Source organism: Malaya genurostris, chromosome 2, assembly GCF_030247185.1.
Source record: "Malaya genurostris strain Urasoe2022 chromosome 2, Malgen_1.1, whole genome shotgun sequence".
NCBI classification, from domain to species: Eukaryota; Metazoa; Arthropoda; class Insecta; order Diptera; family Culicidae; genus Malaya; species Malaya genurostris.
In genome coordinates this window covers 64,547,268-64,561,506 of record NC_080571.1, presented here as the reverse complement: position 1 = coordinate 64,561,506, position 14,239 = coordinate 64,547,268, and the positions used below count along the sequence as shown (strand labels likewise).

The window sequence follows — 14,239 nt, the reverse complement described above, 5'->3', positions numbered from 1 at the left end:
AATTGGCTTCTGCAATTTGCAGCTATATGGCGCACTGTCACTGAAAAAACGTTAATACCGTAATGACTGTAGCCACTAGATGGCACACTACTACCGAAAAAAATTTCAGTCGCGGTTGTCTTTTCTATATTGGCAGGTATAAATACGATGTTGTATTGGAGAAAAATACACAAACGAAACATAAACTTCTTTTTTAAATTTTTTTTCTAAATCGCTGTTTTCTTCATTCGACTTCGCGAAATCGGCTCTCTCACTGAAAACTTTGAGCACTCGGAAAACAAAAACCGAATACAAGTAGTACACCGGACGGCGTAGCCCGCAAAGCTTCAAATGCGCACAAATTTTGAATAAATGCACTTTTCACTAGGAGTGTACGTCATTTTTATAAATCGGTTTACAAATTTATATATGGATATATCGTAACACATGCGAAAAATATCAAAACAATTTGCAAGCAGTTTCAACAAGGCTGTCCTTTTTAGCTTTTTAATGGATTGTTTTGCTTTGACACTTCTCATGAATTTTTGGCTAATAAACTTGTTAATAAAATCAATTTCATTTTCGTTTTCTTTGTACTGTCCTTCAGCAATGATAGTGATAGATAAATAGAAACAAATTTTCTGAATTTAATTACAAAATTAGTTGTCAACGAGAATTTCGTGTTGGATTGAAATATTGCTGGTTTGTGTCCAGAATATTCGCCAACTAAACACATTCTCTAAAAATAAGACTTTTTTTCTGCAAAGTAAATTCTCAATTTTAACTAATTTCATAGTTATTTTGGAAATTTTGTTGTTAAAATCAACTAATTCAAAAACAGTAATACGAATTTGGTGCAGAGCTGATTTCGGTCGTTCCGTGTACAGAAGATCGCAGGTTGGTTTGATTTCCAATGCTAATGCTCAAATCAAGTAATGTATATTAACAACATCATAATTGCAAAATTATTCCCACGGTGTTCGAACGAACTTTTTGAAATTTCCTCCATCCGTCGTATGCCGAACATTGGAATGGTAAAATCAGGGGGCATGATTTTCAACGTCGAGCCAACTACGCAGCGTCTAAAGTCGTCATTGAAGATTTCTTCAATTTTCCTTTGGCCAATATGTTGGGATCATCACTGTAATTAGTTTCAAACAGCTATCAAGTCCTGATAATTTTTCCACTCTGCCAAAAACGGAATTGAAAAGCAGCAATTTCACATTTTAAATGCATCTCGACGATTTTGTACCTAACAATGTCTAACATGAATAAATGAAATTGTTGATTTTTCCGTAAACTTTATACACTAATATAAACGTACTAATAAACTGATCGTGACTACTTTGGATTTTATTTCTATCAGCCTTATGGCAGAAAAGAAGAATTACCTTGGACGAATTTCGTTATATCTGTTTTATTTTTTCAAAATACTTATGACTGAAAATAAACCAACAGAGCATGTTCACTGTCACCTAGTGGTGTAATGATGCCTTTCTCGTGTGACTTGTTTTCTTAGCAATATTAGTCTGGTTTTGGCAGAAAATCGGAATAGTTTTGAGCCAAAATTGAAAAGTATTTGTTCGTTTTTTCGCAGTATCGATCTAAATGACGCACAGTGGTTCGAATCAATAAAAACCTGGATATAAATCAGTAGCTGCCAAACCGTTCTTTTAATGCATATAGTTGCTTTTCAGAAAGTATTTACAAATATATACCGCGTAATTTGATTCTATCCCTAATTGTTCATGGCCTACTTTGACAAAAAATATAACCATAACTTTTTTTCTGAAGAGATAGAAAATTTTTTGCTTCGACAAACTTTTTGAACTATTAAAAATAATTTACTTTGTCAAGCATACCAAAAGTGTAGGTCGCACCGTTTCGGATATACAAAGTGTTTTTGTGACAACCCCCTTGAAATCAACTTTTATTCATAACTTGTTTCAAGTTATGCATACTTTGTTTGGAATAATTGAAGAAAATGAAAAATCCCATATTTTTGTTGAAGGTAGTGCATAGGTTTGTTATTTCCTGGAAAAGTTATACAACATTTTACCTATAATAAAACCTTACACCGAAGCGAAATATGCAACTTTATGCAGCTGATTTTCACAAAATATATAGGAAAAGATATGCCCAATACTATAAATAAAATCTAAGTGGAACTCGATGGAACTTTTTTTAGGTCATTCCAAAGTTAGTTTTAGTTATTGAATCATGATAACTCCCTTAAAACTAGTTTTCTAATCATAACTTGTTTCAAGTTATTTTTTTTACATATTTTGTTTGGAATAATTGTAGAAAATATAAATTCCCATAATTTTGTAGAAGGTAATGCATAGGTTTATTCTTTTCTGAAAAAGTTATACATCATTTAACCTATTTTTACCTAGGAAACCTTGTACCGAAGCAAAATATGCAACTTAATGCAGCAAACTTTTACAATGCTTTTAGGAAATTATATTCCTAATCCAGTTTATTTCATAATAAGAATATCCTGAGTACTATTCGTGTGACTCATTTTCACTATGGCCGTGCTGAAACCATGCATGATTAAGAAACGGAGGGTGTCACGCGTCTGCTATTTTTGTAACTCACTTTTGCAGTGAGCGTAGAGATGTGCAATTCGTTCCTGAGCTATTCCAGTGAATCGAATCTTTAAAAAGAGCTGATAGCTCACAGTTCTTTTTAAAAGAACCGCAGCTCACCAGTTCACCGCACTGGTAAGCAGGGATGCCAGGTTCACAGATTAATCTGTGTTCCACAGATTTTCAACCTTTTGCATAGATTTAAAAAATGGCACAGATTTCTGAAAATGGTCACAGATTTACACAGATTCTGAAATCGATCACAGATTTTTGAAATTGATCACAGTTTAGCACCAAAAATTACAGAGCGTTAGGAAATAGTGAGACCTTTTTTTTGCTTACCAAAATGATTCCGATTAGTTATTATGGGAACGGGCAAACGTGGACAGATTTTGCACAGACAGGTTTTTGGCTTGATCACAGATTTTTTAAAAAATGACCTCGCATCGCTGGTAAGGTGGAAACAAGCTACAAGCTGAACGGATTTTCGGCTCTTGAAGAGCGAGTTATAAATGAGAAGAAATGTGTGCATGAGCTTTTGTTCGTTTTTTTCCAAATGTGTATTTAGCCTTCTTTAACAGATTGAATGAGCCGTTGTCGATAAGAAATCTTAATAGTTGCACAAAAAAAAGTGAACAAATCTTACCTCTCACTCAGTAGGCTAAGGTACATTCAGGGATGCCACTTTTGCAGATATTCTCAAATATGAAATAATAATAATTCGCAAACAAGTTAGTTCGCATAACATTGTTCTTTGTACATCAATGATTTCGATAATGCATATGAAAGAAAAACGGCGCTCAAAACAAACCTTCAGTTCAATTTAAATGAGCTGATGAGCTGATACATTGAATCGATTCCCTTTAGTGAGCTGATCGGTTCGAAGCTGCTCACCGGTATGAGCTGCTTCGCACATCTCTAAGTGAGCGTCGCACGAACTTTTGATAATTTTTAGGATTTTCAATATTTAAAACCCACTTTGAAAAGGCCTAAAAAAAATGCATCGAGTTCCACTTAGATTTTTTATAATATTGTTAATTGTCAAAAAGTAAACAAAATAAAAATCCCAACAATTTGCTTAAGTTGCGCGTGCAAGCATAAGCATGTTTATGCGTGTTTACGCGCACTTTGTAGTAGATACTTAGGTAATAGATGTAGATTCTACGTAGATAAGTCCAAAAATAATTGTTTTTAAAATAAAGTGAATATATCTCAAAAAATAATTTTTTTACACTATTTATATCTTTAGCAAAAATACTTCAAATGTATTTTTTCTTCAAAATAAGATAGAAAAAAAAATTTTTTTTGGAAAAAAATATATTTTTATTCGAAATTGGTGCTACCCCCTTAACATAAATTAAGGTGCCACTTTCAAAAGAAGCGTAATATAAACTTGTAAAACTTCTTCGAAGACACGTTAGCTCTTAAAAATCAGTGAAAGTCAGTACAGACTTTTGACCGTCTTTTTCCAGTTTTGGACCACTGTGTGACGGTTTGAAATTTTAAACACACTTCTCCCTGCAGCTTTGGACTAACTTTTTACCTTTCTCATATAGAAAGGTCCAGCTATCGCTGTGAAAACCGACTTTACAAACGAGGCCCGGAGAGATCGAGACGAGATCACAAAATGTCTGTGCGTATGTGTGTGTGTGTGTGTGTGTGTGTGTGTGTGTGTGTGTGTGTGTGTGTGTGTGTGTGTGTGTGTGTGTGTGTGTGTGTGTGTGTGTGTGTGTGTGTGTGTGTGTGTGTGTGTGTGTGTGTGTGTGTGTGTGTGTGTGTGTGTGTGTGTGTGTGTGTGTGTGTGTGTGTGTGTGTGTGTGTGTGTGTGTGTGTGTGTGTGTGTGTGTGTGTGTGTGTGTGTGTGTGTGTGTGTGTGTGTGTGTGTGTGTGTGTGTGTGTGTGTGTGTGTGTGTGTGTGTGTGTGTGTGTGTGTGTGTGTGTGTATGTGTGTGTGTGTATGTATGTATGGATGTATGTCTGTGTGTTTGTGGGTATGTGGCAAATAATATCACTCGATTTTCTCATGGAGATGGCTGCACCGATTTTCACTAACTCAGATTCAAATTAACAAGGTCTTATGGTCCCATAGAGTGCTGTTTATTTTTATTCCGATCCGACTTCCGGTTCCGGAATGACAGGGTGATATTAGCATTAGCATTAGAGACCGCCCGTGTGTTGCTACTCCGTTATTGATCTGGACCAATTGAGATTGCAAAATGATTTTTTGAAGTAACATGTTTGGGAATAACACATTGTTTCACACTGTGCAAACTGTATTGAACCATGCATGCTGATCAATACCGACGCCGGCCACGTCCGAATGCAGATCTACTTGGGAGGGAAAGGATTGTTAGTTCGATGCATGTTGCTACTAGGAACCGAGGAATCCTCTGCATTCCCACATGCATCACAGGAGAGGATACTTTGTTAGTAAATGTTTTAATAATGTTATCATGTGTTTATTGCTCTGGGTAGCCGGCTACCAAGAATGTTTTAAAGTATTATGGTTTTATGTGTTACTTTGTGCTGGCAATATAATGCACGAAACAGTCAATCTCCGAAATTGACAAAACTCCGGACAGCCGGCTGTCGAGTATGCAGTCACTCGTTTATGCATCTACCTTTCGCGTTTTTTTTAGTCATGCAAAAAAGCACATGCGGATTGATAAAAAAAGGTATCATCTCACTGCTAGGTGGATTAAGCACGTTTTTATAAATGAAACTACGTGATACAAAATAGACGAGCGAATAGGATTTAGACAAAAAAGTTGGTTCATTGCATTGAAATATTCTAAACGGTTATTATAAAATCATTTTAAATCACCAAACAAAGGTCAACAGATTTCACACGCGTCTTGATTCTTTATTATTTCCGCTTTATTATTTTAATTATTTATTAAAATTATTAATTGGTTATATTAGTTGATCTGGGCAGCCGACTACCGAGAAAAATATTAATTTACTGTTTGAAATATTAATATCAAGTGTTTTTTACTATGTATCCAATATACCGATATATGTTATATCTGTTATTAACTTTGTAATATAAACGGATTTACGCAATGGTTGATTTTTATCATTCATTTTATAATCTTTTCTCCGAAGCTAGACGGAAATTGATAGGTTGAATAAAGAGATGATTTAGTAAAATAGAGTAATCAGAAGTAAAACATTGAAAATATCTGATAACTGAAAGGAAAAAGAAACTCCTGAAATTGTCGCCTTTTACGACATGGAAGCAGGAACCCAGTGGATCTATTCTTGGTTCATTTTTTTCCGCCGGATTCCACACGGCATCTAGGCTGGTACAGTCCGGAGAGAGCTAATAGGTACTATCAATCTCCTAGTGGACCCCAGCCCCTGGCTCCGGAATGACAGGGTGATATGTACCAAAACTATGTAAAAATTGTCACTCACTTTTCTCAGAGATGGCTAAACCGATTTTCACAAACTCAGACTCAACTGAAAGTTCCTATGATCCCATAGACTGCTATTAAATTTTATCTCTATCCGATTTCCGGTTCCGGAATTACAAGGTAACATGTGCAATTCTATGAGTAAATGCACACACACAATTTTATTGAAATTATTTTAACTAATTTTCACAAACTGAAATGGAATAAAAGATCTTGAAATTCTTAAAAAAGTCCTCGAATAGTTGATCTGGATCCGGCTTCCGGTTCCGGTATTACAGCGCGATAACTGAAAATTTTTCAATCTCATGAGTATTTTTCCACAAGTGATGGCGTAACTTTTTGTGGAACTTTTTATAAAACTATCTGGTAAATGCATCTAGTGAGCAAATCGTGTTAGTTAAAGGATATATAAACCTCTCAATGTCTTAAAAGATACTGTGTATCTTCATCCAGATTCGACTTCCGATTCCGAAATTATGTGGCGATAAGTGTCAACTTTCAAACCATCGTACAAAATGACGATGCAAAACCGGTGCCTGCTGGTGCGGTAGAATAAAATACCATCGCCTTTGCTCCGTTCGCAGCGTTCTTAGTTCAATTTCGAATAGTGTACAGGGTTGCCATATTTAAATCTATATTTTCAGGAGAAAAATCTAAAAATCTGTATTGGGGGATAGAAATTCTGTATTGAAAATCTCTATAAATAATGTATAATTGATAAGAAATTAAAGCGCAATGAAATGAAAAAATCGATCCTAAAAATGACAGCTTTAGAGGTATTGGCAATAATTTCGTTTTACTATCTTACATTGTGACGAAGGCCACCATCTTACCATTTTATCAGAAGAAATTTTAGAAAAAATCAAGAATTACACTAAAATAATTTCAATAAAAGTTTATATAGATAACCCGTCATTAGTAGATGGAACCATTTACAGCGACGATGCAAAAAATTCTCGATTTGGCTCAGAACTGGTTTATTTTATAGGCTAATTAGTTACTAAACGAACCGACTTCGGATATAACGATTCCGGGAGTACCAGAAATAGTGGTCAAAAACTCTAAAACGAAACGCACTCAGTTTTCCCAAAGATGATTTGATCGATTTCACAAACTTAGGCTCAAATGAAAGGTCCTAATGTCTCATTAACTGCTGTTGAATTTCATCCGGATCCGACTTCCGGTTTCGGAACTATAGTGTAGAGTGTGTTTCAAATTTCAAACCGTCATTTAGTACGACTATGCAAAATAAGGAAAAATGCATATTAATTTGACATAACAGTTTATTGAAAAGGTTATGCTAGTTTGCACTCAAAAAAAGTTTCAAATTTGTGATTACATAGCTTTTCCCTATAAGAAATGGAAATACCTGCTTTAATCATCTCTGAAAATAGTGAATGAGCTCCATTTTCGAGTATATGATTACTATCTCCGGTCGTGAATCGATAACCGGGAACCAGTATAGCCGGAATCGTTTTTTTTGGCTTTCTACTGATAATAGCTACCGATTGGAGTAGTTTTGAGGCCAGTTTAGATGTTTTTACGTATTTTGTTTCGCCGCTTTAAGTGACGTTATATTATTTTTAACACACAGAAGTCGGATCCGGTTGCAATTCAGGAATACTTTATGGGATCCCAAGAAAATTTGAACCTAAGCTTGGAAAAATTGGCCAAGCCATCGCTGATAAAAGTGAATGAGATTGAGAGGTTTACAATTTTCCTTACAAAAAAATCACAGAGTTGCGAAATCAAATGATCTCTTAATGGTAATAACCAAATTATGTATATAATAGGGCTGAAAAGTCACCACTTGTGGCAGAACACCCAACTGAAATCTTAACAATTTAAATTTAACTCATATTGCAATAAATAATACATTAAAAAAAGTCATCGCTTTAAACGGAAGTTTGAAATTTTTAACGCACTCAACCCTGTAGTCCCGGGCCCAGAAGTCGGATCCGAAAAAGTCAATAACAGTTTATTGGACCGCATCTCTCATTTGATGCCAAGTTTACGGAAATCGGTTTAGGAGTCGCTGAGAAAATGAAAGTTGGTTCCGTTTTAAGAGTTTTTGATCACTATTTCCGTGACTTCTCAAACCGGGAAATGAGAACCGATACAACCGAAATCGATTGGTTCGACCAGAAACTAACATCAACTACAGTTGAAGCAGTTTTGATCCAAAAATAAAAGTTTTTTTCGTATGACTTATGAGAATTTTTACACAATTCATCATATAATTCTGGAGGTCGGATCCGAATTAAGTTCAATAGTAATCTATGAGAATACAAGACTTTTCTTTGGAGCCTAACTATGGGAAAATTGGTTGAGATATTTCTGAGAAAATGAGTCGGGAGCTGGGAGCCGATAATCATGCAGGGTATATTATCATGCTCTGGATTTTTTATTTATCACCATATAACTCCGGAACCGGAAGTCGTATGATGATTTTATTCAATAGCATTCGATGGAATTTTAAGAGCCTTCATTCGAATTTAAGTTTGTTACAATCGGTTCAGTGGTGCAGTGGTGCCACTGTAGAACTTTTCGACTGTGACTAAAGCTATCTGAAACTTATCAAGAAATTATTGCAGGTCCAGTGATAGCACCAATTTTTTCAAATGCTACTGATTCAAATTAATTATTTGGTTGATTTTGGATTCTGCCAATTCCTTTCCAAATCATTAGTTTATGGGCAAATTAATCGATGACGTTAACTTTGATTTGCTGAAAACATCACTCCTTGCCATGACCAGGTCATATTTTGCACTGAGAGCCTGTTTGTAATCGAGCAACTTCAGAAATGGGTGGCAAGTAGTCAGACTTCATATACTTTTACGACATTTTCAGTACGGAAATCTATTCGTGTCCAAGTAGAAGATGTAGAAATTTGGGTACTCTACAAAATATACACTAAAGAAAGTGATTTTTTTAAAAGTTAATTTAAAACTTAATCTTAAAACCAACAGTGCCTATTTGAAAATAAAGAAATTGCTGCTTAACCAATTTACAGGCATTTGCGAAATTTCATTTTGGGATGAAAACAGAACAATTTAACACAAAAATAAAATTGTTCCGGGAAAACATGGTAAAGTGTGTTTAAAATTTCAAACCGTCGTTTAGAGCGACAATGCAAACAATGGACAAATTGTTCTAAATTTGGCTCAAATTATTTAAAAAAATTAAAAATTTTTGCTAGTTTAAACTCGAACAAACTTTTATATTCAGTTTTCGAAGGAAAAGTTGGTCAAAGACTCTGTTAGTAGTATTAATGAAAATATGGGTATTATTAGAAAAGCATCATTACACCACTAGGTGGATTAAAATAGGTTTTTCTATGTTCTTCTTGCAAGATTTTTTTTTGTAACAAAAAGTGCATTGTTTCCTGCTGACTGAAAAGATGCTCATACTTTTGACTTCATTGAAATTGAAAGAAAATCATACCGTTTTATTTTATGAGAAAGTACTTTAATAAAAATTTAAAAAGTATAATCTAAGCTGTTCTGTTTCATGGATGGAATATTTGGAAAGGATTTCCAAAACGTGAATGAAAAGTGTTTCCAACTTATTTATGTGTTATTATAGTAAGCTTTTAATTCTAGATCCTCCTCGCCGATGTTCATTGCGTATCATCTTGCAGCATAGCAGGTGTGTACGAGTTAACATTTTCAATTGGAGTTTGTAGAATAGTTTTACGCATCACCAAATATGCCAGTCCGCCTAGAATGATGTTTGCTAGTCCGGCCAGTGTAACGATAGCCCACGCCGGGATGGCGGTACCACCTGTGGAATGCGGAAGTGAGAGCATTGGAATATTTTACCATTACGATTACATACGTTTGTATGTGCGGTTGATTGTCCGACGGCCACGAAGAATTTTTCTCCTAGCTTCCGTTTCATCTAAGCACATGCTCAGTAACACTGTAAATGATAGATAGGTTTAAGAAAAAATGTGCTTAAACTATTATTATTCATCAAGTGTAATTTTTGTCACATATATTCCAGAATAATTGGAACTGTCAGATTGAAAGTTGTCAAGGTACCAAGTGATGTACAGTTATAGAGTAGACACAACGTAATTAGGCGTGTGTTGTTTATTTTCCAAGCCTGCTGTCGTATGTTTGAGAAACGTTCTGAAAGGAAGCATCATAGTACGTTCCATACAATTTGTTCAGTACACTACTGAACCGACTGTGAAGTTTGCAGAATCAGATGGCGTTTCTGAATGTAAATTATCGAACCTTTCAGCATTTTTCGATATGTTTTCGTAAAATCCTATTTCTAAACAGTTTTATAATAGTGAGGGTACACGTGACCAGCTGATTACCCAAAGTTATCTGCAATTTACAACGGCATTTATCGTAATGACTTAGGATAACGTAAGAAGGAATGCGCTTCTTCAACCTGTTACGCCATACTCATAAATACCGGGTTTAATATTAAATATCTCTACTCCTATACATTTATCAATTCGTCGAAATCTCGGTAAACCGCTTTTAAATAACCGTTAAATCAAAGCAACAATCTTCATTTATTTCCAAACAGTTTCGAAAGTGCAGAGTAAGTGTAGACGTTTCAATGCGTAGGGCACTGGTCTTACAATCCAGTTGCTGTATGTTCGAGCCCCGACCTGGAACGAGTCTTACTGTCAGTAGGATCGTAGCCATGCAATAATTCTGTACGCCAAGAATGGACCGCCAAGTCAGTTGCAAAAGACGATCAAATACCACAAAAAGCGTTCTATACCACGGTTTTTCCTACAGCTTGGAAAGAAATAATCCTAGGGCTCAACCGAGTAAAAACTAGTGACCTCTCAGTGTCAGTGCCAATAAATTATACTTTGTTATTCAATTTAAGGAAATAGCTACAAAAAATTTAGTGTACTTCCGCTGTAAGGAAGCCGTCGATGACAACGTAAGTAAGATATTTCGAATTGGTTGCGAAGTCGTCAGGCTTACATTTTGTTTCCAGCACCATGATGCTTGTTCTGTTGGATTTCATACGATACTTACGCAGTAGTATGAATGTCTCTTGCTGTTGCCGTTTTTCTATGACTGATACACGGATGGCCCTTTTATTGTAAAATCCATATGACGTTTATGAAACATTAACTTTCAAAAGACTATGTGTGAAACTTCATGACATTTCGATCAGTCGATTAGCGACAGCCATTTAGGTGAAACTGTTTTTTGTCATTTTCAAAACAATGGATTCAAAACAATTCCGTGTGTTAATTTATCATTGCTTCTTGATGAAAAAAATACTGTACAAGCAATGACTTTAAAAGTATTATCTGGACTCTGCTCCATCAAAAAGAACCATTTGTTCTTGGTTCACTGAAATTAAACGTGGTCGTACGAACACCGATGATGACGAACAACTGAAGTGGTTACTCTAGAAAGCAGGAAAAAGTTTACACATTGGTTATATCTTACCGTAAATTGTAATTGCGTGTGATAACTAAGGTCGTAAAGATATCGGAAGGTAGTGTGTATACAATTATGTATGAACATTTGACCATAAGAAGTCGCATTGCGAAGTGGCTGCCGCGTTTAGTCACAGTCGATTGAAAACATCAAAGTATTGATGATTCTGAGTAGTGATTGACTTTGTTTACAAATTATAAATCAGATATTTTCCGTCGATATGTTGCAATGGATGAAATATGGATCCATCACTTCTCTCTGGAATCACAATCGTCTGAGTTGACTGGAGCCGGTGAACTACGACCATAGCGTCCAAAGGCGCAACAATCAGCCGGACAGGTTACCTTAAAATATTTTTCAGGCTTCAATATTTTGGGACGTATATGGTAAAGGGTGAATTTTTAAGAGCTTGAGAACTTTTTTAAACAATACAACGCATAAAATTTGCAAAATCTCATCGGTTCTTTATTTTAAACGTTAGATTGGTACATGACATTTACTTTTTGAAGATAATTTCATTTAAATGTTGACCGCGGCTGCGTCTTAGGTGGTCCATTCGGAAAGTCCAATTTTGGGTAACTTTTTCGAGCATTTCGGCCGGAATAGCCCGAATTTCTTCGGAAATGTTGTCTTCCAAAGCTGGAATAGTTACTGGCTTATTTCTGTAGACTTTAGACTTGACGTAGCCCCACAAAAAATAGTCTAAAGGCGTCAAATCGCATGATCTTGGTGGCCAACTTACCGGTCCATTTCTTGAGATGAATTGTTCTCCGAAGTTTTCCCTCAAAATGGCCATAGAATCGCGAGCTGTGTGGCATGTAGCGCCATCTTGTTGAAACCACATGTCTACCAAGTTCAGTTCTTCCATTTTTGGCAACAAAAAGTTTGTTAGCATCGAACGATAGCGATCGCCATTCACTGTAACGTTGCGTCCAACAGCATCTTTGAAAAAATACGGTCCAATGATTCCACCAGCGTACAAACCACACCAAACAGTGCATTTTTCGGGATGCATGGGCAGTTCTTGAACGGCTTCTGGTTGCTCTTCACTCCAAATGCGGCAATTTTGCTTATTTACGTAGCCATTCAACCAGAAATGAGCCTCATCGCTGAACAAAATTTGTCGATAAAAAAGCGGATTTTCCGAATGGACCACTTAAGACGCAGCCGCGGTCAACATTTAAATGAAATTATCTTCAAAAAGTAAATGTCATGTACCAATCTAACGTTTAAAATAAAGAACCGATGAGATTTTGCAAATTTTATGCGTTTTATTGTTTAAAAAAGTTCTCAAGCTCTTAAAAAATCACCCTTTATAATCTTCATCGACTATCTTGAGAAAAAAAAAAACAAATCAATAGCGAATACTACATAGCACTACATACTCAATAGCAAATACTACATTATTAGATCGTTTGAATGCAAAAATCAAGGAAAAACGACATTATGGCCCTTATTAGGGTATTACTACGCGGTGAAAACTAAGTGAAGTGAATGTAGGTCTTTATCACGAAGGCCACTTCAGAGAAAAAAGTAATTACATAGATGAGCTTGTTGTTATTACAAACATCAAATCACCAAAATTTTGTTGGAAAATATGATTTTTTCACTACAGTGATTTCTTCACTGAGCGTGATACTGGTAATAGGTAAATTCAAGTGAAGTGATATGTGAGTGAAGTGAAAGTGGAAGTGGAAGTGAGAACGGTAATAAGGGCCCATATGTCGAAGAAAAAACCACTGATTCACCAAGACAATGTACCGATTCACAATTAGATGAAATTAAATAAATTAAATAGAACGAATTACACTTCGAATTGCTTCCTCATACACCGTATAGTAGAGTTCTGGCACCCATTGACTACTGACTATTCGGTGATCTCAAAAAATGCTCACCGGTAAGAAATTCAACTCAAATGAGGAATGTGGAGCCTATTTTGAGGCTAAAGACGAAAGAGAAGCATTGGAATGATTGTATTGCTCTTGAAGGAGATTACATTGATGAAGAAAATCGATTTTTTGGCAAAAAAACGCTTGTTTGTGTTACTCACACGACTTTTTGAGTAATGAACTACATCACTAATACACTGCAAAGACCGCACAAACGTAGTTCACTTCGGTTCTGATTTTATCTCATGGATTTATCACCAACACTCAAAATAAGTGAGTTATGTACGGCCATTTGAAAAAGGAACAGTATTTCTTGAAATATTAGTTACACATTTTCACATTAGTTTACTATGTATATAAACAATTAACTCTCATAAAAAATCCAATCTCTTTTATGAACCGCCTGATAATTTCTCACTTCAAAAGCACATTTTCACACAAGTTCTTTCATATTTATTACGTTTTGTGTTAATATAATTTGAAGCTGATTTTGTATATTTCGTGAATCATAAATTGTTTTTATCTAGTAAATAAATGATTCTAGCACACTTCATAGTAATTTTGTTGTGAAACTATTACCCGACATGATTCATATCTGGCTGCACATCACAAAGTATGATGAGTCAACAAGACAAATTTCTTATGAATGCTGTTGTTAATAATTGATCTTTTGTTTTACCTAAGAACAGTGTAAAGTAGAAGGCTTTCCTTTTGAGTAACTGCATTGTTAGGAATTAGACAAACTTCAAAAGCTTTTAAATGCAAATTAAAATAGATTTTCCGTTTTTGGCTCGCGATCCTGAAAGTGCCACAATAAACTAGCTGGTGTGTCGAGAATGGATCACAGTGGAACCTGTTTCGCCGTACGTTTTCAGGTGTAATCGCAGGACTGATAAGATAAAACATTTGCTTCACCTATGTTTATTCATAGTGGTATG

General features: G+C 35.4%; 1 protein-coding gene across 1 annotated transcript; it reads right to left on the bottom strand.

Moving 5' to 3' along the window:
* Positions 1 to 9,427: 9,427 nt before the first annotated feature.
* On the bottom strand, positions 9,428 to 14,138 carry LOC131429909 (uncharacterized). The gene is made up of 3 exons (XM_058594359.1): positions 13,981 to 14,138; positions 9,824 to 9,907; positions 9,428 to 9,769 (listed from the first exon to the last, which is right to left on the bottom strand). The coding sequence occupies exons 1-3, from the start codon at positions 14,024 to 14,026 to the stop codon at positions 9,606 to 9,608; spliced, it is 294 nt and encodes a 97-aa protein (XP_058450342.1). The 5' UTR covers positions 14,027 to 14,138; the 3' UTR covers positions 9,428 to 9,605.
* Between the last annotated feature and the right edge of the window lie 101 nt (positions 14,139 to 14,239).